The 26481-nt window shown below is 43.6% G+C and overlaps 1 protein-coding gene across 2 annotated transcripts in view; it reads right to left on the reverse strand.

Annotated features, from left to right (window-relative positions):
• MAP2K5 (mitogen-activated protein kinase kinase 5) overlaps positions 1 to 26481 on the reverse strand; it is a gene marked incomplete at its 5' end in the record, with an annotated part of 134963 nt that overhangs the window by 73850 nt on the left and 34632 nt on the right. For both annotated transcript variants that reach the window (XM_084267824.1, XM_084267823.1), the window contains 5 exons: positions 388 to 436; positions 6086 to 6147; positions 9839 to 9920; positions 10020 to 10088; positions 16618 to 16657. In XM_084267824.1, the coding sequence (XP_084123950.1) occupies positions 388 to 436; positions 6086 to 6147; positions 9839 to 9920; positions 10020 to 10088; positions 16618 to 16657 (302 nt within the window). The remainder of the gene's footprint in view (positions 1 to 387; positions 437 to 6085; positions 6148 to 9838; positions 9921 to 10019; positions 10089 to 16617; positions 16658 to 26481) is intronic.

Genomic DNA, 26481 nt, shown 5'->3' on the forward strand with positions numbered 1-26481 from the left:
GCTGCATTTTTAGAGATCTGAGACTTGTGGCTGTCACATGAGATTGCTGAAGTACATAAGAAAATTCATTATCTATCTTCTCAATACTAGTCAAACATCTGATTTTTCCTTGCTGATTTTTCCACCTGTTTGCAACCCTGAGCATCTAAATCTCTATAAAACTAATTTCTCTCCTCAGCCTTTTTCTTTGTAGGGGAGGAGGGAGGGAAGTAAAAGAGAACAGTAAAAATATTTTATCAGAAAACCTGCAAGGCTAATGAGTCAGATTCATTCTGCATTACTGGAATCAAACCAGACGTTAGGGTGGTCTATGGTCTCTGCAGAAAGTGTTGTTAAAATAAAATAATATGGTATTTCATCAGAAGCCAGAAAACATCTGTTACTCACCTCTGTGTAAAATCTTTAGACTCCATAAATAGGTAAGGCCTTTCACAACCTGAATTTAAAAGAAAAAGCAACAACAGGTATTAAGGATTCCCAGTAAGAGACACTGCACATCCCAGCTGGAAAGAGGCATTAAAGACCCGAGAACGGAACCAGGACACGCCATCCCTTCCAAGGACTGCAGGGTGCAGATGAACCCCAGGTGGAAACCCGCTGCAGACTATGCAGCAACAAGTTAAGAAACATGAATAAACTTCTTCCTAGGATCTATATGTTGAGTTCAGGGTTCTACTGAATCCCTGGAGGCATTTCAGTGTCTTTTTAGGCCACCTCTCTTCGCTGGGGTGTTAAAAATCATGAAAGACCAAGTGTACAATGATTTGTCTTTTTGCAAGAAAAGCAACCCAGATATTGATAACCACTGACCAGATCCCCTCTCAGGCTTCTTTACTCCAGGTTGAACAGCCCCAGCTCTCTCAGCCTTTCCTCATAGGGGAGATGCTCCAGGCCCTTCATCATCTCCGTAGCCTCCTCTGGACTCTCTCCAGGAGATCCCTGGCTTTTTATATCAGGGAGCCCAGAACTGGACACAAGACTCAGGTGGGGTCTGACCAGGGCAGAGCAGAGGGGGAGGATCCCCTCCTGTGACCTGCTGGCCACGCTCTATTTTTAGAGCAAGTCTTTTCTGACAAAGTTTCCATCTCAGGGATGCCATTCCATTTGTTTCCCTAAGCTGCTCTCCTTCAGCATCTCCAGAACAATAAAGCATTTCTGAGGTTTGTAAAGTTGTGTGAGTTTTTCAGACAAAACAATTACAGTCTTTTCATTGTCCAAGTAGACCAGAATGAAATTACTTCTGTTCCAGTGATCAAGCAGAAGCACTAGGAATATTATACAGGCTGAAAGCAGAGGGCACAGTCATTTTCAGCCTTCCTATTGGATTAGAAGCTAATTTTAATATTTATTCTGTAACCAAAACCAACATCAACGGAATCTGAATGTCCTTTGTAAAGCGAATAATGATTCTGGACCCCCAGTAAATTACTCTAGGTGGCAATTCCTCCTCACACTCCATACCCAACTGCCTCACAGCCTCCAATGGTAATTACCTGTAACAAAAGGCCTTAGTCAAAATCCACATGCCCAGTGGTGCAGCCTTGTTCGAGCTGGCCTTTCAAAAATCCAACTGGGGGAATTCTGCTTACACAGCATTTTGACAAGAGGGGGGGAGAAAAAAGTAAAAGAAAAAGTATCGATGCAAAAATATTCAATAAAAGGGTTGGAACAGTCCAGGCTTCCTAAAAGCAAGCTTGAGGGTAGTAACCTGCTTTGATTATTAAACAGATTTAACATAATCTTTATAAAATGGCTTAATTTCTTCTCAAGCACTCACTCATAGGAAAAAATGGAATATTTGCTGGGGGGGGCGGAATAAATCAACAGCTGTGAGTTATGAAACATCTTTACGATGGCACACGTGCTGAATAAGCAGTTAGAAAAGACACAGTAAACCACAAATCCTCACATTTAAATTCTCTCTGCATCATTGTATAAAGGAAGGAGAAAGTTTTTCCTTTTATCCTGGGCTGCAAAAACACACACAGGAGCTCCCCAAATGGACTGACCTAGTGTAAAGCACCGTTATTCACTTACCTTACATTTGCCTACCAGGGGAGGACTCTTAAATATTAAATATTAGTCTAAAATGGTGCTGGAAGAGAGTATCTTTTGATTGAACATCTAGCAGGAATTATTGGTATTCAGTAAAGTAGGTTTTACAACAATGACTTGACAAAGCCTTGACACAAAAAGTACTTCTACCTGCTGTCAATCACTCACTCTCTTGACAGTTCAAGTGCACATCCTTTCAGGGAGAACTTCAATCAACATTAGCACTCAAAATACAGTGCACAATGTCACTGCTTCGGAAATTGAAGTGAAAATAAATGTGTGAAGTGGCAAGCAAAGGTAGAATAGATTTTCCACCGCCAGACCCAAATAAGTACCCAGCACTATGAAAACAGGAGTGACCGCAACATCGCTTTGGGGTTCCCTAGATATGCTTCTCCTTTGGAAAAACACACCAGCCCTTCACATGGATAAAGAACACGGGGATGAAGAGAGATTTCCCCTTCTTTTTGGCACTGACTCATCTAGGCAACCAGGATGAATTTTATGATGAAGTGAGAGGACTTGGGGACCCACGTCTCAGCAAACTCTACCTCCCTTGTACTGCTTTATCCTCTCCTCAAGCCCCACACAATGTCTTCCTCCCCTAAGGATTTCTTTTCACCACCATACTTTATTCTCAGCATTGTGTCTTTCAGCCTCAAACCTCCTGTCCACCCTCCTCTTCCCCAAAAAATAACTAAGGGAGACAAGTATTGCACTTGGCAATACATCCCTACTATTCCAGCCTGAACACTGATTGTCCATCACAATTAATGGTGATCACTTCTTCAACAGGAAACAAGAATGCCAAATGCCACTATGGTGCAAAGACTATATATATATATATATATATATATACACACATATGTATTGTATTTGACACTGTGATATCCAGTTTAATTCCCAGCAGGCAAGGGTTGGCATCCAAAAAAATATATCATGAGCCAATGTGTGATTGTCTCAGCAAACAAAACTCTCCTCTGGTTCCTGCCAAGTCATGAGGAAGCCTAATTGGGAGGGGAGAGCAGGAGAAAGCATCTTTCATGCCCATCGAGCAGCTCACTGGAGGAATCTTAAGTATTTATAGCAGTGTTTCAAGGAAATGAGTAGCAACGTAGACCTGCCCTTTTGGCTACAGAGCCAGGGCTGCTGAGAAAGGGACGTGTCTCTGGGAGCTCAGCTCCAGCCTGTGGAGATGAACAAGTGCAAGGAAACGACCTTGAGTACGACTTCGGGTTTAATCGAGCAAGCAGGACGTAGGGGCAACGTGCTCCCTTTGCTGTGCCGCGTCGAGCGGACACAGACCTTGTTCTAGAGTAGCTGGAATTTCCTCCACGTTTCGTGCTGCGAGCAGGACAAGCCTGTTTAAGGGATGCCAATCCCCCATTTTTCATGATGATTAAATTCATGTAACAAGAAAACCATCAAGTCGGGAGCGAGAGGAATGCTGGGGTGCTGCTAAGTGTCTATAAACGCCTGTAGCATTTTCCTTTGGAAGTGGGTTCACTTAAAAACTTCTACACACACAACAAAAGGGTATTCTAATTAACAGATGTGCAGGTCACACGTATTATTAAGCAGCTTCAATAGACTAATGCATTGTACATGTCTCGGGAGAATAAAAGACAAATGACTCTGTGTACATGGTGCAAGGCAGGTAGAAAGAAAACATACAGACTAGGGAAAAAGACTATGGAAGCTCCAGATTTTGTCTGCAGAATCCATCCATGCAAGCTCCAGCTTTTGTTTGACATTCTCCTCGTCGTCAGCACATGAACAGAAATCCTCCTGGCTTTGGGTAATCCTCCCAAGCTGTTCAGGGTGGGGATTACAGTGTCTCTGTGCACTGTACTTGGCAGAAAGGTGCCCCAGCCCCCAAAACGTGCTACTGGGCTCTATGAAACGTCAGACACCAAGATGCAGGGCAGGCATTTGTGAGGACTTAAAGGAGCCATTCCTGCTGCCACTGATAAATGGTAGAGAAAACAAAGGCTTTCCTTTCAGAGCCTCCCTCCAACAAGTCTATTCAGCACCTGAGCAGAGGATGCTGCCAGTGCTGGTTCAGCCTCAGCGCACACCTTCTGTTATGGAGAAGCAGGAGAAAGGGGCAAGCTCCTTCCCTGAAGGCGCCCACTGCTTCGCTCACCTCTCTACTGACCCCCCACATGGCAGCGGGCACGGTACAGGCTGCTAAAGCAGCAAATAAAATAACTAGGAAAAGTTAAGTATCAGCTCACCAGCCATGTCAGGGAGTCACACTCACTAACTAACCGATCTGTAACGAGGCGACCCTGCAGGTGAACCCAAAAAGTCTATCTCAAGACATAAAAGGTGGGGCTGAAGCATCACCATTAGGGAGAAGTGGAAAACTTGGAAGCGAACACCGGCAGAATACCAAGCTGGGGGGAGAGGAGAGACAAAAGTGAGCAGGGGGAGTCAGCACGGATGTGTGGAGTACACAAACTGAAGTAGGATAAGGAAAAGAAGGAAAAAGCATCTGAAGAAATGCCTTGAAGGCCCATCCTGGTATTATTACACTAGACACATCATCCTATTTAGCGTCAGGAACATGAGGACACCGCGAACAACTTATCATCCATTGCTCCATAGGGAAGAAGAGATGAAACGTTTTTAGTCTGAACTAAAAGGTGAAAAGCATTCAAATTCCATAAGAAACTGCTAGGCTATATAATGAGCAGATTTGAAGCTACTTAGAGGAAACAGCATCAGAGAAGGATGTTCATCACCCTGGGCAGGCCACACAAATTAAGAGAAAGTAGAGCTGTGAATTACAATGAACAGAGACTAAATAGCTGCCTGTGTTGGATTAAAGGATTTAAATTGTCAGCTTGATGTATAATGAATGTGAAAACCCAGCACTTAATTAAATGGCACATGATAGAATAACTGTTATGCTTTAAACTGCTCAAGTTATCAAAGTATTCCTTCTATTTAGCAATTGTTTAGTAGCCTCGCTCTCCCTTGTGAGATCCATGGAGACACTGGTCACTTCCCCTGTGTTCAGCTGGGGCAAAATACAGAACCTTCTTTATTTTTTAAATTTTTCTGTTGCTGTATATTCTGTAACTTGAGTTTTCCACCATATGTCATGAATTTCTAGCAACACCAAGTCAAGGAAACCTGCTGAGATGCAATGGCAGGCTACTGGGTGCCCTAAGGATCCCACTATCATCACCTTGCTACCAAACTGAGTAGACATCGAGGACTGAGAGCTCTTCCTAGATCACAGACCATCTCCCTGCTCACCCCCCCTAAAACGACCCCCATTAGCTTTTCAACCATGACTGCTCATAGGTGAAGGGTCCAGCACTAGAGGGAGAGCACAGCCTGGCCCCAAGCAGCCTTTATTGGGTCCAGCTTGTGCCAAATAAAACCTTCAGGCTCCTCTATCTGCCGCAAGGAGCCCATTTGCCCAGGGGAAGACAGAACACACATTCAGCCGCTGCACTGTGATAACAGGAACTGACTTGATTTTCCAACCTGGGAAGCAGATCTAATTGAGTTACTTTGCACAAAATGAGGACAGGTAGAATGGAAATTACACAGGGGAAGCAGGGGATGAGGGATCACCACAGCAGCTAGGACAGGGTTTCTGAATCACTTTTAAAGGAGTCATAAAGCACAAAAGGACTTAAAGGCTAAATGAAGGTGATGAAGAGGACTGCCCCATTGTACAAGGGCTGAGACAAAGAGACATGACCACACAGTTCTCCAGCAAGTTCATGCTTTCCCCCCATACCTTATTCTACTCAGTTTATCCCATTCTTCTACACCTCTTGACCCTCTGCCAACTCATGTGTTTTTATCCACAGGGAAGGCTACCTTAACCTCAGCATCCTTGTGCACACATGATGGTTAGAAAAAGCAGGATAGGAACGACCCTCTCCACAGACAAAATGAGGACGTGGCTCCTGGAGCTGCCCCAGTGTCCCAAGGGGACACAGGCACATTCAAATCCAGTTTACAGGCACAATCCAAAGTGAAAAGACGAAAGGAAAAGAGTACTTACAGCTACTGCTATTCTTCCCAGCACATGTTCTGGAATTTTTCTATAAACATCCAAAGAACCCCCTGCAGAGAGAAACAAAACGTGCTTAGGCAATACAAAGTGAAATACTGCCCTAGATTTGAAGTCACAAGGGTTTTCCAAGCCTTGGCTATTAATAAAAACACCATCAATGGTACAACAATAACTGCATCAGAAATAACTGCCCTTAAAACAATCTCTCAAGCTCTGAACAAACACATAAGCCAGCAACTCAGGTCTCTTTTCACCCATGTTACTTATTTTTGCTTGCAGCACCAAAACTCCTATTAGAAAGCTTTCTGTGTGGCAGAACCCTGTCCAGCCAGCATCCTATGTCCATGGGGAAAGCAAGAAGCCTGAGTCTCCCCCTGAACCCCCAAGGGACAAGCAAATTACAGGCAGAGCATATTACACCTAGCTTGTGTTATTCAAGGCTTGAGGTGCTCAGAAGAGCTCAGTGCTGCTCTAACTCTGCTCTCAGTGCAGCACAGGGACTTTACTGATGACACCAGTGGGAAAAAGAGTTAGGCCAATGCTCAGCAATTAAGAAAACTACACCTTGTCCTTGGCTTATGGCTCAGGTTTTAAAGGGAAAAGCCATTTGTTCTGAAATGCTGCAATCCAAAGGCAGCACCAGACCCCTCCTCCAGTCTCCAGCCTAATCACACAACGGTTCTTATATTCTTATTTCAATGACTGGGGGTGTGGTGATGGCTGGTTTTCCTCTCTCATTTTTCTCATCCTTGCTACTGTCAGATTTGTCTTCACTGATTGCAGACCCCTGGTACCACCATTTGTTCAGGAAGTTTAATCTTTCAATAAACCACCTGCATTCCCAAGGCATTAAAGGAATTTCAGGTTTAAAAGTAAATGTACAGATATTTAATAGAAATAAGAGAATGGAACAACACAGGCATCTACTACTTGCTACAAAAGTCAAACATAAAGCAGGTGGGCTCTGTCAAAACTTACACATTTATCCTTAAATTGGGGACAAAAAAAGACCTATTTCCATACACCAAAGTGCTAAGTCTGGCTCTTACAGATGTCATGAGGAATAGGGTGCCTGAAAAAATTAAGAAAAGGATCTTTTTCTTCTATTTTTGTTTCCAAATAAGCAGGGAAATCTGACATGTTTCTATGGAGAAAAAATTCTCTAGCAGACAAACATTTCAAAATCCAAATATATGTTGTTAGCTCCCAAATCTATGTGTAGACATGTAGGTACAGTCTGATAAAGGCAGCAAGAAGTGTGGGTTCAGGGGAGTTTAGTGGGCGGTCAGTGGTTTCAAGGAAAAGAGGCAACAGGGTAAGTAAAAGGCAATAACACCTTTCACCATCTTTATTTAAAAGGACATCATCTCTGTTATAGCTATACAAGGGCAGAGATTAGAGAGTCTCATTTCACATCTCTGATGACATTAAAGATCAACTGGCAGGAGGGGGGTGATCCAGTTCAGTTCAAGCCCCGTGTTTAATATTTGCAGACCTGGAGTCACTTGGCTTTTTCCTGCTTGCAGGTGCCAGGAAAGAATTGACATGGTACAACATGTGCCCCATCTCCCTCCGTGTTCCCCCAAGTCCTGAGCATCCCAAGGGATGCAGATTCAGCTGTATCTAGGTAATTCATAAAGGAAGTACCTATGTTTTGTGTTACGGTACAGGATACAATTGGGTAGAGTCATGGGATATGGATTTAGGAAATATTATTACCTGGCTTAAGACAGCTAAAAGGGCTAAAAATTTGTCAGGGTTAAAGATGTTCATCTGCAGGATGAGAAAGTATTTTCCCTTATCTTTACTTGCATCCTTATACATCAAAATTAAAGGTCTGGAGGAAAAAAAAAAAAAGGGCAATGTCCCTTTATTTGCATTTCACTCTTCCTTTAAATGATCGCTGTTGCTTTCTGCCAGAAGGAGAGCACAACATGAGGCAGACCAGAGGTCATCTCCAGTAAAATTCCAAGTAATTTGTGCATGGTCAGTAAACACCATCGTTGGGCAACATCATGAGGGATGCTTACCCTGAAGGCTTAAACATTTTCAGACAAGAATTGAGAACTGCAAGCATTTATGCCCATCATTTTTAGAAATCTCTGGATTAGGAGTGTACATACTCTAGGCAGATGCACGTTTTGGGATGAGCAGATGTTTCCTTATTGCGTGTGACTACTGCTTAACGCAGGCCTGTAAGTCTGAGTGCAACTGCAAGGACAGAATGGAGATGGCTGATGGCCACACAGCATGGGAACAGCAAAGAATGAAATTTGTGGGCTTTGGAAAATCTCAGAGAACACTCATCACAGAATCACAGGGGTTGGAAGGGACCTCCAGAGCCCATCAGGTCCAAGCCCCTGCCAAAGCAGGGTCCCTAGGACAGGGCACACAGGTCGGTGTCCAGACAGGGCTGGAACATCTCCAGAGAAGGAGACTCCACACCCCCTGGGCAGCCTGTCCCAGGGCTCTGAAATTTCATACTTGGAAGTGGGGCACAGCGATCCCTGGGATGGAGGTGATAAGTGTGAAAGGAGAGAAATAACAGTAATAACAGACAGTTTTAACAGGGAGAAAACAAAATGCACCATAAAACCCTAAAGGGCTTTATCTGTGGTCCCCATCAGAAAGAAAGAAGCTACTCAGTGGTGCTTAATGGTACACATTTGGCTTTGGAAATCATTCCTGCCAGAAAGCCTTCCCTCCACAGTAAATTATCTGCAAGATCCTTACTTTATACCCAGCTTCACTGAACCTTTCTGGAAAAACCTGGATGGGGCATAAAATGCCAGCTCATAAGAAAATCCTGGAGAGAGTAATCATAGAATCCCAGACTGGTCTGGGTTGGAAGGGACCCCAAGGATCACAGAGCTTCAACCTCCCTGCCACAGGCAGGGACACCAACCTCCAGGCCTGGAGCTACACAAGGTTGCCCAGGGCCCCATCCAACCTGGCCTTGAACACCTCCAGGGATGGGGCATCCACTAATAGACTGTTGTTTGTAAGAACAAGGTGATGTTAAAAGTTGATGTTAAAAGTTGAATGCTGAGAAGGGGGTTCTTCTTGTGCACAAGACACAAGGGGACAGCACCTGTCACGAGCCACCCTCGCAAAGAGACACACAGCAACGGGTAGGAATTGCTGGAATACTCCAAGATTTCCAAGCATCTCCATAATGACAGTAGCATCAGCTTGTGGGGAAGGGGATGCTGTTGGTTTGAAGCATCATATTGGGAGAAACAAGAGTACACTCCAAAAGAAATTCTGCTCAACAGCTGTGTTAGGAAATAACTCCTCGTCTTGCAATTAAGAGACGATTTCCACGGCAAACACATAGGACATTGGGTTAATAGATTTCTTTAAAAGAAAATCTGGTTTGGCTATCAAAACAGTAAAAGTGAGGAACAGCTGTTTTGTCAGCGAGGACAGATTGTATGGAAGACTCAAATATCAAACTACAAATTAAGCTAGCATTTATTTCTGTTCTATTTACATTTTCAATAAAAGTAAGCGAAGTTACACTCGGGGAAAATACAGCACACCATGGAGAATGTAACACAATCCCAAGCCAACCTGGGCTTTTTTTAGATAAATAGCATTTTAAAAAAAAAATCCTACCTGCAAAGTTATTAGCTTTACATTTTCAAGTCATACTACTGCATTTTGCCCTGTCCTGGAAGAGCAAGCCTTTATATGATTGAGAGGCTTCGCCACCAAAGGCGCGTTAGACGCACAACTCACCATCCATGAACTCTGTACACAACGAAATCCTGTTTTCTACAAAAAAAGCACCATAAAATCCTATGATATATGACGAGTCACACTGGAAAAAGAAAGGAAAAAAAAAAAAGAGAAACTTATAATCTCCTGACAGCAAATTTTAAAATAAGTAAGAGTCATTAAAATAAGGGAATTTATATACCTTATAGAGAATTTCTAACTCCGACATTATTTGCTTCTGGAGTTCCAGTGTTATATCTAAGGGTATGACCTAAAATACAAACAAGGGTTAGAAAAAGTGAATGATGAAAAATAAACCCCACAAGACCTATGTATTAATTATCCTTATGTGAGGAAAGGAATGAGAGGAGAAGGTGGGAGGAGTATTTTAACAGAGTGATGAGCCCATCGAGGGAATGAAAGGACAGGCTTAGATACTCTCAAAGCCGGTTGGAAGCAAAATAATTTTTACAGCCAATTTTACCTCTGAAATGTTGTAAGGTTTGTGGTTTGGCCATTTCACCAAGAGACCTGAACACATGCCTCAGGTGTCACGTGAAGAGCAGGGTGGGTAACTCGGAGCTGCTTATTCACCCAAAGCAGGATCACCTCCCAGCTCCTGCTCACGACTGCTGCCTCCTCTCCTGCCCAGCACCGATTCTTCTCCATCCACTCTTACCAATTCAGTTTCTTTAATATTTACACCCTTACTCATATAAACTCCTAATGTTCTATATTTATATGAAACATGGAAATCTTTTAAATATGGAGGAAAAAATGCAGATGGTAGTGATCCCTACCAGGCATCCAGGGGCAGCCCCAGCCTCTCTGGACACCCCACCCCAGTGCTCCCCACATGCACGGGGAAGGATTTCTTCCTAGCACCTCACCCAAGCCTTCCCTCCTTCAGCTTAAAGCCATTCCTCCTTGTTATCTGCTGCTTCTTCATCCACACCCACCCACGTTCCTCATCGCTGTGAGCCAGGCTGCTAACCACAACTGAAGTACGAAGTGCTGCAGCGAAGGTGGGATGATGCAGCGACTGGTGTTATGAGTTTTCAGGAGACTTTCAGGACAGACCTTCTCAATAAAGATGCTGGTTCCAACAGGACCACTCAAAGTCAACTTTTACAAACAATTTTTTACCATGATCATTTCAAGAACTGCACACTTACTTATTAAGTAAACATAAACCAAAATGGACTTTAAATGCATTCAGCTTGGCTCAGCTGGCTACCACACAGTATTTCACAGTTTAATCCTTTAAGCTAAAGGGAAACAAAATCCAGACAATCAGCAGAAGGAGCAGAACAGATATTCCAGGCTGCACGTACTGCTGACGAAACAAAACGCAGAGAAGCCATTTCCAAGCACATGCAGTTTACAGTATCAAAACCTGTCTAGAAGAAAAAGCGATAACCTGTTTCTATCAAGAGTTTGCTTTAGGGTTATTTATAAAAGCTGTCACTAAACTAAATTGTAAGTGTAATACAGGGCTGCCAAGAAACGTTTAACACACTTGTCTAGATCAATAATCATTTGCCAACAATATTCACTTACATTTTTTCCAGCATGAAAAACTTACAATAATTTGCTGGGCTCCCATCAGTTCCACCCTTTGAATATTAAGAGAGTTTAATCTTGTCAAAAATTAAATTTTCTCTCCCCAAATTCTCCTCCCAGTGAGAAATTTCCCAGCCTCGTTCACTGTGAGGGCTTCACCGACCCCAACAATGACTAGTTAGCGTGATCAGTGTCAAATACATTGCTGACATCCAATCAACCAAGACCTGGCATGAAGAAAGGTCTCTGGCTGATTTGCATTAACTATAATTACATACAGACCCTGCATTCTAATAGTGAAGACAAGCAGGAAAAGCAGAGCTGCCCCATCTACGAGTGTTCAAGATACTACAGAGTTGCAACACGTGTAGAAGCGTACTGCAAGGGGATGGTAAGCGTATGTCAGCAGGAAATAAGTGAGGAGAGAACTGTCTCACTTTCTCTGCATATTGATTGTACTAAAGTGTTTTCTTCCACCTACACGTGCATGGCTTGCATGACTTAGAAGCACATGAGAGACAGCCCTCTGTCAAGGCTGGAGGAGCCTTACGCTCATTACAGTGCTTAAATGGGGGCAAAAGAGTAAAATCTATGCAGCACTGCCTTAATCTGCATTTGTAGTCTCCATGGTCATGGTCCTTATGTGTAACATCTCCAAGCACGGTTAGAAAGTGAGGTTTGTAGGGGTGAAGCAAAGTTTTAAGCCTATGTGAGCTGCTGGTGGAAGGCATGGGCTGGGGTATTGTTAGAGCCAGGAAAATCCAACCTCCTCAACCCCACTGCTACCAAGGACAAAGCCAGGAATAACAACTTGGCTCCAACTTCCACAACTGTAACACAGGTAAGTGAAGGAGATCAGTATTAGCCATTAAACTTTTCCAAAACAGCACCTTTAGAAAGAACTTGGCAGCCAAAAAAACCCCAGAATTTTCACATAATTACCGAGGTGTGAAACTGAATTCACCAGGCATGGAATGACATGCTCTGAGTTCATACCACGCTGTTCAGTACATGTGGGAGCAGAGTTTGTTGACAGGCTTGCACCAGAAGTCAACAACAATCACAGAATCACAGAACGCTTTGGTTTGGGAGGGACCTAAACGACCATCTAGTTCCAAACCCCTGCCATGGGCAGGGACACCCTCACTAGACCAGGGTGCCCAAAGCCCCATCCAACCCGGCCTTGAACCCTGCCAGGGATCCAGGGGATCCCACAGCCCCTCTGGGCACCCTGTGCCAGGGCCTCACTGCCCTCAGATTAAAGAATTCCTTCCTAATGTCTAACCTACTCCTGCCCTCTTCCAGCTTGAAACCATTGCCCCTTGTCCTGTCCCTGCTCTCCTGGGTGACCAGTCCTTCTCCCACTTCCCTGTAGGAACCCTTAAATGTCGGTATGCTGTAATTCGGTCACCCCGCAGCCTTCTCTTCTTCTGGCTGAACCAGCCCAGCTCTCCCAGCCTGGCTTCATAGGAGTGGTGCTCCAGCCCCTTGGTCATCTCCATGGCCTCCTCTGGACTCGCTCCAGCAGCTCTATGTCTTTCCTGTCCTGGGGACCCCAGAGCTGGACACAGCACTCCAGGGGGGGGTCAGGAAGCAGAGTAGAGGGCAGAATCCCCCTCCCTTGACCTGTTGGCCACGCTGCTCTTGATGCGGCCCAGGGCACGGTTGGCCTTCTGAGCTGCCAGCGCACACTGCCAGCTCACGCTGAGCTTGTCATCGATCAGCACCCCCAAGTCCTCCTCAGGGCCGCTCTCATCCATTCTCTGCTCAGCCTGTCACTGTGCTGGGGATTGCACCGACACACACACTATTTACTTGTTTTGGAGCACAGAAACCATTTTTTCCTCTTTTCTTTTTAAAGAGCTGTTGGGATAGAGGAACCCAGCAGGTTGCTGTTGACCAGCAGTCCCCAGCCACAGGCCTGCCAGGGCTGACAAGCCACAGGGATGCGGGTGAACACCTGTCTAGAGATTAGATCAGGGGTAACCCGGGTGGCCGGGGCACTGAGAGCCTCCAGTACCAGCCCCAAATTCAAACCCAGTCAAAATGATGCCCTGCAGGTAGGGCTGGAGAAGGATCCTAGTCAGGGGGAGCATTTTAAATTTTCTTTTTTAAATTTAAATGGCACAGCAGCCCTCTGGGATTCAGCAAGGGGCTCCAAGCACTCCTGTGCCTCTTCCTTATTGGGTTCCTGCTTAAAATCCAGCACTCCTGAAATCACTCCTCATGCTTGTGTCATACATGAACTCAACATCCCCAACATTTCAAGGGAAAAGGGTTAATTTTTAAAGGAGGAATACCTGAGCACATTTCCTCTGCTCTCCACTACACCCTCCAGGACAAATAAGGATGAGTTGTCAAGTTAAATACAAGCAGTCAAGTGACTGAATTATAATTTACTCTGTGCTCAATTTAAATTAGTGTGAGGCTATTAAAATATACAGTATAAATACGGCAATTCATCACAAGCTGTCATGGATGACTTCATCTATTTGCTGGAGTGGCATACGTTCCACTAAAGGGAACGAGAGCAAAATCACAGGTCAAATTAAGCTGCTATTCTGTTTTAATTCACTTATTTAATCTGTGGCGACATAATTGTCTTTTACAGTATGTACAACTCAAAGGAAATTTGGGAGTATTATAGTCAGTATACAAATGATTAATCAAATGGTCCATTTAAATGCTAGCTTAAGAGCAGGAGAAAGTAAAAGCAGCTGAATGGCAATCAGCCACTGCACGCTCAAGCTTTTCATTTGGATTTTTCCCTCTAATTAGAAAAAAGTTACTTTAGTAAAAGCTATTAAATCCTCTGCACACTATCCAGCTGTAAAGTTTATGTAAAATACACAAAGACATAGCTTTGGTCTACAACATAGGTACCAGCATTGATTTGTCTCCCTGATCAATACATCTGGAAGATCATCTACTACCTGCAAGCATTTTACTCAACAGGTTTTCAGAGTTTTATCTTGTCCTATCAAATCTGTATATTATCCTCAAAAAATCACCCCAAAAAAGAACTTTGGTCTCCCAAACCCACCCAGCGATGTCGCTGTTAGCATGACAATCCTCTACCACAACACTTAATCCTCGTGATGATCCTGTCAAGATGCTGATACCTTCTTTTTATTTCTGGATATGCCAAGACATGGATGTATTCACTCCCTTTCCTATCCCAGCAAGCCACAATTGCTATACTAGCAGGTTTCCTGACATCCAGCTTGTGAACACGTTATTTTAAGCTGCAATAATACACACGTGTAGATGCAGTATTTCTTCTGAAATCACACTAAAATATATATATATACAAAATGAGAATGACAGGACCTCCATGAGTAGCATCTAGAAGAGAATCCAGTTTCCCAGACCTTCAGGATGCTAATTATCCACCAGGACCTCCCCCAAAGCCGTTGACTCTAAGGGAAACAAGGAGGTGAAACTGCTGGGGGAAAAGGGTTCTTTTTGCCACAGGGAGGTGATTTCAATTAACCTTGCAAAGGGTGAACTCATTTCCCTTCCTGCCTGGGTGAATTTGCTCGTGCTCCACCTCCTCTCCAGGCAGCTCCAGCAGGCACCTGCAGCCCCACGGGTCGGGAGCAGCAATGCCAGCACAGAAGATGCTCGCCGTAGAGCTTGGGAAAGATTATTTGAGGAAGCAATGTGCTGGGTAAAAGGGAGAAGCAGCATCCTTACACCACCTCAGCATTCAAGGGAAGACCTTTTCTAGTTTTGTACTAAAAGCTGTCATAAAAAATAGGTTTTATTATTAAATCTTCTGTGCTTCTGTGCCTACTACAACACAGAGAACTCCTGTCTTACTCTAACTGCTCACCTGCAGGTTTAGGAATGATGGATCTCACTTGAAAGGTCTTTGTCTAAACTATTTTTTTCAAAAACTTTTTCATCAAGTGGTATTTGAATTCCACATAATCCAAAAGAATTTCCTCCTAGTGGGGTGAAGGGATTTATTTATGAGACACTCACTAAAGCCAAGACTTGGACAGAATCTGCTTCTGATAAATCATTTTGGATTGGAAAGACGAGATAATCTGAGCCCAAATCTGAAAGTTACCCATACAGGGAAACACTGCCTGGGAAACAGAAATGCTTCATTTGAAGCCTCAGTATAATCTCACATCTTTAAATCCCGTTTAACACCAATTCTGGTCCAGCAACCAGCCCCTATCACTCCTCTTGCTCACCTCCCTCCCCCCATCCTTTAACTCAGTTACACCAGAATTTAATGATTAAAGAGAGCAGAAAAGAAGAAATGAGACAAAATCACCAATTTACAGTTTTCTAAGCAATTATTCCCTAAATTATGCTTGTAAAATATACCTTTCTTTTTAGGTCCCAAAGTATTAATTGGAATTGTATGAATGCAACAATTAATTTGTTTTCCTAGAGTCTCTCCTACTTTGTACCTTTTCCAATGCATTCCTTTATCAAAATTTAATTAAAACTGGTACTCAAACATTTTACAGCCCTTACCTGTATTAATAATTTCATTTACACATTTCATCTCGTTTAACAAATTCCATGAGAGAGCTGGCCACACGAGGAGCTTACAACAGTTTTAACTGAACTGTCAGACAAGATGGGTGCTTGTCTGACCACACAACACTACAGCTACACAGGAAAGAACACTACCGAGGGAAATACAACACCAAATCAGCTGGATAAAAATGAATAGAGTGTGGGACATTAAAATAAATAAAGCAACCCACAAAACTACTGAGGAAAACAGAGTATTATCCCCTCAAAATCAGGAAATTATCTTTATTTAAAAATGACGTTGCAGAGACTGCTGAAGAGATGCCAAGATGCCCTTGGGGACAGTTTGGTGTTAAAGAAAGGGACAAGCTGCCACCCTGTGACCTTTCCATCCCCATTCATGTCACCCTGGGGTTTGGGATGATGTGGCAGCATCTTTGCCAGGTACAGGAGAGACACAAACCGCATCTGCACCTGGACGCATCATCCACACAAACCCCACGTGAGGACGGGGCAGTCCCCACATGTGATACCAGGCTGTTCCCAACGGCCAAAACCAGGACTCTGGGAACTCTGTGCTCACTTGGATTTACTAAATTTATGGGCTGGAGTTGGTTTCCTGCATAAACAATGTGGACTTGAATGCGATAAAACAAATTGAGCTCTAACGATCAGAGGGAGGGGAAGGAAACCGAGGTCAAGAAAGAATGGAGAGAAAGAAAATTACTGTAATATCTTACCTTTACTGCTAGTATTTTTCCACTAGGGACGTGATATGCCCTGCATGAGGGAAAAAATTAAATAACTTGAGATCACATAAAATTACCTCTATACATATGTGCAACATGTACATACACTAATTTCACAGAAAAATGACTTGGAGCGAATACATTTTACTGTAAACCCATTTGATACCGTGTTTCTAAAGCAAGACTCATGGAAACAATTGATCAAAAGGCTATATAGTTCCAATCAAGCCATTAAGCAGGGGGTTTTTTTTTAGCATCTGCATGTTTTATACAAAATCTCCACGTCAAAGGCTTTTGTACTCCATTAACAGCAAACTTTTAAGTATGAATTTATGCACTTTACCATTTTCTTTCAATGAAATGAAATAACAACACATCCATTATTCAAAATCTTCGTGTAAAACAAGGTTTATTGTGCCAGTTAGCCACTCCTTAGGGTATTTTCAGTGGTAAAGAGTGAGATAGGCAGCTCTATCAATTAAAGCCAAGTAAAACAAGTAACAACTGATTCTTTATCATGACCTGAGGACCCACAGAAAATAATAGAGAAATGAACTTTCTGCATTGGTATTTAACATGTGCAGGAGCGTGTAGCAGGTCAGAATGCGTTATTGTTAATGCTCACGTGTGACCAACATAATTTTCCACAGTATTTCAAGAGCAGTTTGGCTTAATATCTGAAGACAAACATTTCTAATTGGCTATTTAACGATGACTCGTGCGTTCCTAACCATGAACTCGTAAGAAAAGGAAAAGGCAGGTGAAAGAAAACAACCCCTCAACTAGAAATCCGATGTAATTTTGCATGAAAACAAAACCATTAAAGGTTTTCCTCTTCACTAGTTTTATTGTCTCACACTGATTTATGATACTATGCACAGTAATGTCATATATGTGGCACTAACTTTAAAGAATTATAATATTTTACCACTAGATACCTCTAGCAATTATTACTGAAGAAGAAAAGCTTTAATAGTTTGGGTTTGGTTTTTTTTCCTTGCATGCAAAAATCATATGCAGTACTGGGTGAGATGGGTGCTTAATCTTATTTATAACCGTGAGAGCTTCTGTAATTTCTGTTAATAGCTTGGAAGTTTCTAAAAACTTCACCTTAATTTAATAACTCAGAGATAAAACATTTATGTAACCGAGTGGCACTGGCTTTTAGGAACTAATAGGGCTTAAAAAGGCATCCCCCAAATCAGAGTTACTTAATACCAGGAGATGAGGCAAAAAGCAGAATCATCAGAGGAAGCTCTGACAGACTGGTAGCCGGATGCATAATCAATGAATCCAACAGAGTAAATGAACTCTGCTGTAACTATGGATGAATCAACAGTGGCAAAACATTATGGACTTAAGATCAGCAGAAATGATAAGAAAATGAACAGGTTGAGATAGCATGCTTAGCGTCTGTTAGCTTAATATGTACTGTGCCGGACAGTTTGGCAACTTAATTAGCTTGTCAGGAAAGCTGATCTTTTTTCCATAAGAGAGATCTCCTGTTTCCAAGTGAATTAAAAGGGAAGACTTGATTATTTAATTATGATGCACGCTAATTCATCCGTGGAAGTTTGGGTTAAATTTCCAGCAGAGGGCAGATACCTGGTTTGGTTTACAGAGCACTGACAGTACCAATTTAACATTTAATTATCGCTGAGAATTGGATCACAAAGGAGATACCATGCCCATGGGTACAGCGTGTCCGGTGGCTCTGCAAATGCCATACTACCTGGGAGGAAAGGAATTTGTTTACTCCAGGCTGATCCAGCATCTCCATCGTCCTGACCTTCCCCAACACAATAACTGTAAAGTGATTAATGAAGTTTGAATAGGAGCTTTGGTTACACCAAAAGACAACCCTACACCTCTCTAGTGTTTTAATTAACAGCTAACACTTCAAATTAGCCTGTAGTTGCTACAGTAATTACCTGTTCCAATGAGTGTGTAGGGAAAACGTTTTTGTTAGATATTACATAGAGCTCTAAGTTGGAATTGATCATTTTGGGTACACAGTCAGCTAAAGCCTGAAGACTTTGTACCTTCATGGAGCTTCAGAAGGATGCGCTAAAAAAAAATCACCCCACAGCATGAAGGAAAACATACTTCTTGTGCAGTAAGTCTGTGAATATTCATACTCTATGAGTAAGGGGAAGGCTGATCTCAAGGGTCAACTCTCTCACATTTCAGTGTCACTCCCAAAAGTCAGTAAACAAACTCACTGGTGTAGAACCAGACTGTCAGACAGGGCAAAGCAGCAAAGAGCAAAAGGTTCCTCTGACACGCTGTGTGTTTCAGGGTGGTAAGCAAATGATGTTGTCTAATAAAACACAGCAACTCCCCTTGCTGGGGATGTGTTTGAGCATCAATAGGAAAGGCAAGTGGACATTATCTATGGGGGAAAGCGGGGGCTTAATTGCTAAATGGCAGCTGAACCAAAGACAAGTGCAGGAACAGAAATCACACGCATTGAAATGCAAAATATCCGAGGCAAACTCTGTTTCACCACATGCAAAGTTTCACCCCTTGCTGGAACCAGCTCTGATGAAACAAGTTCATGTTCTCCACTCATTTTTGTTGGTGTTTTTTGCTTCTGACCCACTGCAGAAGCTCCGACAGCCGCTGAGAACACACCACGTGGCTATGAACCTCTCTCATCCAGGAGAAATCAAAGCGACACAGAGACCCGACCTCTGCAATCAGAAGCTTAAGAAGCCACTTTGACCACTTGATGCCAGCATCAACTACTAAAAATATAAATGTTATTAGTTAAGTTTTGTTGCAATTTGCCAGTTCCAACGTGCATTTCCCTTCCCTGCCTCAGTTAAAGGGGATTTCAAGCCAAATGCCATGGCACAAGCTGCTATTTTCACTCTCTGGAGGGGAAAACCCTACCAGATACTGGGACAAATTCAGTGTATTCCCATGCAGGACCTGGTCTAGATCCCACCCAGGTTAGTTGGAGAATTGCACCTACCACCAATGGGATGTTCTATTATTTCAACGAGTGGCAGCACTATGAGATCAATAACCACATTAGGAAAAACTTTCTCCACGCTGAAAAACGCTCTCAAATACATGTTGGAAAATACTGGCCCAGGATTTAGTAAAACAGTGGAAAGATAAACGTATCAGCAATTGGCTAAATAACTTTGTGCCCAATTTCTGCACATAAAGAATGTGTTGTTCCAGCACTCTGGACCCCACTGATGTGTGAATTTATTTTACAATCAACAGTTGCCATCTATCACAGCCACAGCAACTATTTTTTAGGCTGAAGATAATGATTAAAGATATTATTTTTTTTAAAAAAAGCAGAGTTCAGAAATGCATTTTGGGATACCAATCTTACAAGGTGACACAACTGTAATTCATCAAGGCCAAATTCATCAATGACTGAATACAGCAGCGGTGTGTCTGCAAGACAAGGTAGTACCAAAAAAAAAGTTGTAGATATGTTAAAAGTTATCTCTGGTGGCATCTTCACAGTGAGCAGTTGAAAAATTGCATTTTAGCCTCAGAATATATCCAAAGAAAGAATTCATACTAATTTTCCCAGAAAACTGTGTGAGCAAACTGCTCTTTCTGGATGCTCAGAAGTGTATTTTAGTTTGTGCATCCAATACAGACATGGGACAAACTCTGCTCTTGAGTTTTATTAATAATTCAATCACCAGATAAGAAGAAAGGTGATGAACAGGACGTAGAAAGAAGCCCACCGCTAAAGGTTAGCAGCATTTGGTGCAGGGACCAAGTTAAGAGATTGCTGTTGAGGTAAAACTACGTTCTAATAGCTCAGACTGGTAACTCTCTCAAAATTGCTGTTACAGATTTCACAGAAGGAGGAAGAAATCTTCAGGGAGGATGGAGAGAAGAAAGTACCAACTTTCAGACCTCCTCAGAACAAAAAAGCAAGAGGCAGTGCTGTGGAAAGCATGGCAGGAGCTCTGAGAAAAGAGGGGAAAACCAGCAAGAAAGGTGGAAAGTGGATGGGGGGAAAAAGGAGAGTTTTGGTGGGTGTTCCTCCCCCCTGCCTGTCACGCTGCAGTAACGAGATGCAGGACACAGCTGACATCTCCTCCTAGGAAGGTCTCCTGGGAGCAATGCAGAGAGATGGCTTAAAGCCACCACCATGCAATGAAAGGAGAGGCAGGCTTCATCCGCTGCCGACTTGGAAACATTCCCACCGGGGAAAAGAAATTTAAATCTCTTCCTTCGCATTCCCAGGGGTTCATTATTCCGAGCCCCATACATCTATTACAACGAACAGCTTCTAAGCAAGACTGGCACAGTTGTGTCAAATATTTTATTAACCTTGACTATGAACCATCTCCCTTGACATTTAAAGCCCCGAAGGGACCCAAGTCCTTTAGCATAACTTTGTCTCCAACTCCAAAAACCAAGAATGCCCCTCAGGGAGCACAGCCTGCCCAGCTCTGTGGCAAGAGCTGGGTTATTCTGGGAATAAGAAAGATGATGGGAGCAAGTGTTCACTCTGCTTGAACAAAACCCTCTGGCTAAGCTGGAGAAACTTCTGATGGACGGCGGAGTACGGCGTGCGCATCCCCTGTGTTCCAGCAAATAAAAATCAATATCATGGAAAACTAGAATAGGGCTTTGGGGGAGCTGCCAACTCCTCGGCATCTCTCCCCCCTGTATATATATATAAGATGTGTTTCTACAGGAAAGCAAATTAAAAAATGGAAGTATCAGAAGCAGCTGGTTTCTGGGTTAAAAAGAAAAGGGAGAAAGAAGTAGCTGAACTGCATGTTGCCTGCTTGGGTCCAGTGTTAATAAAAAAAAATTTACTGAAAGAGTTGTCAGGGTCTGGAACAGGCTGCCCAGAGAGGGGGTTGAGGCACCTTCCCTAGATGTGTTCAAAAAATGGGTGGATCAGGGACTTAGGGAGATGGTTTAGCATAGGACAGGAACGGTTGGACTACAATGATCTTAAAGGTCTTTTCCAACCTGGTGATTCTGTGATTCTTCCTGAGGTCTAATGCAAAAAAACCAGAGAAGTGCAAGATGCTTTGGCTCAAACCTCTTTATGCAATAAACCATAACCCAGAATAATATTTACTGCTAAAAAAATTCAAGCACTGAACGTGGTGAGTTTCTATTCAGTTCAGAACAAACCAACCCAACCAAACAGAACACTCACAAGCTTCTTAATAAACAGCTTAGATGGCAAACAAAAAATTCCTCCCTCTTCCAACTTGCAGAGACTAACAATTTTCTATCCTCCCTGTGAGAAATTTTACCTAAGAGCACAGCAGGGAGCTGCGTTACTCGCTGTGACTGCAGTATCATTCCTTCCAGGGTAAGCACACAACTAACTTCAGGTTTCAACGTGCACATACTCAAGAGAAACAACAATATTCCATTTGCTTTCTGATCTGTGATTGTAACACATTTGCCCACATATGAGTGATTTAAGGACAGTCACAACAGCAGCACAGCCTGAGGATGCAAAGGTCCTTGAGCTTTCTCAAACCGCTTTTCCCAACACATCCCATAACTTCTTACTGTTGAGTTTACTGTTACCTGAAAACTCAACACAAATGCAAAAACTCATTGAAATTATATCATGCTGCTGATGCTGACGTGGAAGCAGCACCGAAGGAGCCTGCTGCAGCCTCCCACACAGGAGATGCTGCTTCCCATCCGTTTACTCCAGCTACCAGCATATATTTTCCTATTTCCACCCCCTCAATGGCCACAGAAACAATTTCTAATCCCTAAGACATTCCTCAACAAGCCCAAATGATTCAAGGCAAAGCCATGACCTGCCTGCTATGCCAATGAGTCAGTCCCTCCTGCTCCTGCAAATATAACTAACGTCAGCAAATATGACAACATGACGTACTGACGGTTCTGCCAGCGAGGGGGCTGCAGGACACAGGGGTGCTGTGCTCCCTTCTGGCTGAGGCACCAGGGAAACTCATGGCTAATGCCACAAACTCCCATCTGCTGTAGTTCTCATGGCTCCCCCCAAAGCATTGGTGCATCATTCCACTAAATAATGTGTTTAGTAGATGAAAAGGGTGGTTGAAAGGGACCTCTGCACCCATTTAATCCAACCCCCGCTACTCTCAGAGCAGGAGTGTGGCAGTGGATGAGCTCAGGTTAGAGCTGCACGTCCCAAGGATGGAGACCTTTGCTGCTCTCCTGCCCATTAGGGTGCTGCACCATCTCACTTGCAAAGAGGCTTTTTCCTAATCACAGAATCCCAGACTGTGCTAGGGTGGAAGGGACCTTCAAGAACCATCTAGTCCCACCCCTCTGCAGTGAGCAGGGACACCTCCAACTAGATCAGGGTGCTCAGAGCCTCATCAAGCCTGACCTTGAATGGTCATGGATGGTGCACTGACCACCTCTCTGGGCAACCTGTGCCAGTGTCTCACCACCCTCAGAGTGAAGAACTCCTTCCTAATGTTTCATCTAACCCTGCCCTGCTCTAGTTTAAACCAATTGCCCCTCACCCCGTTGCTCCACGTCCTTACAAACAGTCCTGCCCAGCTTTCCTGTGGGCCCCTTCGGGCACTGGAAGGGGCTCAGAGGTTTCCCTGCAGCCTTCTCTCCTCCAGGCTGAACCAGCCCAGCTCTCTCTGCCTGGCTTTGTAGGAGAAGTGCTCCAGCCCTAATGGCCAGCGTGAACTTCCCAAGTGGCAACCTCAGTTAATAAAATCAAAGTGAGAGTAAAAATTTCAGATCCTTTCTCCTGGATACAATTCCTTGTGTTTCACACCCTGGACAGTATTCATCAGACACATCTCTGAGAAACACAAAGGCATTTCACTCAACAAGAACCACAAATACCATCCCACTGCCCCATCCCTACTGGTATCAGCCCACCCCTGGCACTGTGCTGCTGAACTACCAACCAAGTCACCCAGACACCCCCAGGAACCTGTACAAAAGGCCCCTGGGGCCGAGGCAGAGCACTTCCTAACAAAAACACACGTACACACAGAGGCCATAGGCCTCTCCTCCAAGTTACAAAGTTAACACAAGAAGCAAGCAGCACTTTGAGCTGTAAGGGCACCAAACGAAGGCAAACCACACATTTTCCTGCCCCACAAGAAACACCTGAGAGTAACAGGACTGTGTCAGTGTCACGTAAATGAATCCAACTCTAAGTGTTACGCATTGCAGGATGACATGCCGGTCACCAGCTGCAAACTACATGTTGCAAATCACCCACAGATTTGGTTTACTGTTGATTTTTCCTTTTTTCCCCCCTCTTTACTCCTCTTCTGTCGTGCTCCTGGTCTGACTCTGGCAGTCTAATGATGGAATTGTCACGTACTCTGATGGCCATCTAAAGGAACAGATTCAAATTGTTCCTCAGAAATAAACACTTCGACAGTTGTTGCCTCCTGCAATAGACAAAGACATTAGCCTGACTCTCTGGCTGTTAGCACAGGAAATCCAAAGTGCACAGCAGTTGTAAAAAGAAGCTTTTATGGGGGCTGTGCTAGTTCAAACAGCTATCTACGCCAACCTCCTCTCTATCTAAAATCCCACTGCAGATGCTTGAGCTCTGATTGCAAAATGATTTGTTGTTAAACTAGAAAAACCAACCAAACAAACACTTTATCTAAATTTTAAACTTTTTAAAAGAGAAAAACTGGCACTAGAAGCTGTGTAAAGAAAATAGTGGATAGCAAAACGTCTCAGTTAACCCATCTCAGTGGGAGAGAGGCAGTTCTGGCATCCAAGCCTGAGCACAGCAGAATGAATCCCTCATCTCTTACGCTGTAGCCTGCTACTATTCACAGTGATTGCTACTTAGAGAAGCCTTCCTTCTCCACCAGAGTCAAACATTCAGGGTCATCCTTTGCAAACCGGATTACAGGCGTTTCTCCTTGCCCCACTCCCCTGCCATTCAGTCCCCATTCCTTAAAGACCTGTGCAGGCAGAAAGGAATAAAGTCAGAGCCGGTTCACCCTCGAGGGGGCCATCCCCAACACCGCATCACTCATCACCACGGAACCAACCCAGAGAGGTTGTGGACACAGCAAGGGATTTCAGCTGCTGGCTTTAAACTAGCAGAAAGAACAAAAGACAGCAGAGCAGGAAGTTCAGACTGACACGGACAGGCATTACCTGACACAGCATGAAGTAAACCCATCACAATTTTAGGAAGACACCTGAATGTCACTTCCTTTGGCGACAGCAATTTAGATGCTAACATGTCTCCATAAGGAGACTTAAAGGTGGATTTTCTGCATTATCAGACCATTTGTTAACAAGAGGCGTGTTCACGGCTCTCACAGCATAAGGAGGAGAACCAGAGCTGTTCAGTACCTCAGCAGTGACCAGCAGCAGCAAATAGAACCACCAAGCAGCAAAGAGTCCTCTAGGTATTCACTGTAACAGCTGAAAGAGCATTTCCCTTCGGCTGAGCTTCAAGCAGGAGCAGGGTGAGACCACACACACCATGAGGTTAGTTACACCACACCGTTTGCTACAGGACTGAGCTGAGACACCAGCATGATGGGCCACACGCTGAAAGGATTTTGGCACTGCCATGGTCACTAAAACAGCTGTGGTGACGTACAGTTCTATGTCAGAGCTGGGTATGGCATAAGCTTACCATGGTCAGTGTACATCTGAGCAGGTAATTTTTAGCATTTGTAAAGAATGTGGGGTGAAAAGAAATGGAAGAATCAATGTCAGCATTGCTGGTGGTAGTGTTACACCTGCTGTTCTTGGCTGAGACACCAAGCAGAGATTGAGTCTGAAACACACAACACTCCCCGACAAATACATGCTCTTCTGCCCTTTATCACCCCAAATTCACTCCTCTGAGCAAAAGCATGACTTAAAAACGTATTCCATGACGGGGAGCAGTCAGTGCTGGTGAGCTTGGCATAGCTCAGCTCTGGCAAATTCCAGCAGTTCTCTACCACAGAGAGAGTTATTTGTAACCAAGGAGCAGATGATGGATACTGCCCACGCCGGGGTGAGCTGCAAAGCAAAGCTGCACTGTGCTCACACACCACCACACTGGCTGGGAACAACAAGAAGCTCAAATTTCTGGGATTACTATTCCCTTAATCTCCCAAGCCACGGGCATACAATGCAAACCAAACCAGCTTTAATTTAAGAATCATCCAGTTTCTAATTAAACAGCCATAGGCAGCTGGCTGGATACATTTTAATCAGTTTCAATAACCTATTGATTGTATACTGAAGCTTAAAAATTAAAAGTAAAAAGATGACCGGGGAATTGTCCCATCTCAGAACAACAGTAGAACCCTCTGTAAATAACTCCTCTTTTAACCATCAGCTAAATGAACACTTCAATACTGCAGCACAAAGTCTTCTGCAAAATTACTTTAACTAACAAGCAGAAATTTATCAGCTTCAGCCAAAATCAATGCTGAAATCAATTTGAACACTGGTTGTGTCTAAAGGGGCTCATTGGCAATTTAGGGAAATTACACCATGTAAATGCCTGTGCTTTAATTGAACAGTTTCATCAACTAGGCTGTGATTGCTGTCCGTTCATTTATTTACTTTCACTGCAGCTCCCATTCTGCAAAGGAATGGTTTTTGTCAGACTTGAAGGAGGTACTTTATCTTCATTTTATGCACTTTTGTGCATAACAGATTTTATGAGGCAGGGGAGCGATAGCCGGGGTCAAAGGAAACAAGCAAACAGCAATCACTGGTCAGTCTTGTTTAAACTGCAGGGATAATATGCAGAACTGTGGTGGGGTATCTCTAACTTAGCCCAGCTATTACTGTTCCAGGGCTTTTTAGTGTGACTAAAAAGAAGAGAAACAGAAAACTACTGTGGTTTGGGAAAGGAAATAAAGGAAAAGGCCTCTGTAACTGCAACATGAG

Source organism: Gallinula chloropus, assembly GCF_964237585.1.
Source record: "Gallinula chloropus genome assembly, chromosome: 9".
NCBI lineage: Eukaryota > Metazoa > Chordata > Aves > Gruiformes > Rallidae > Gallinula > Gallinula chloropus.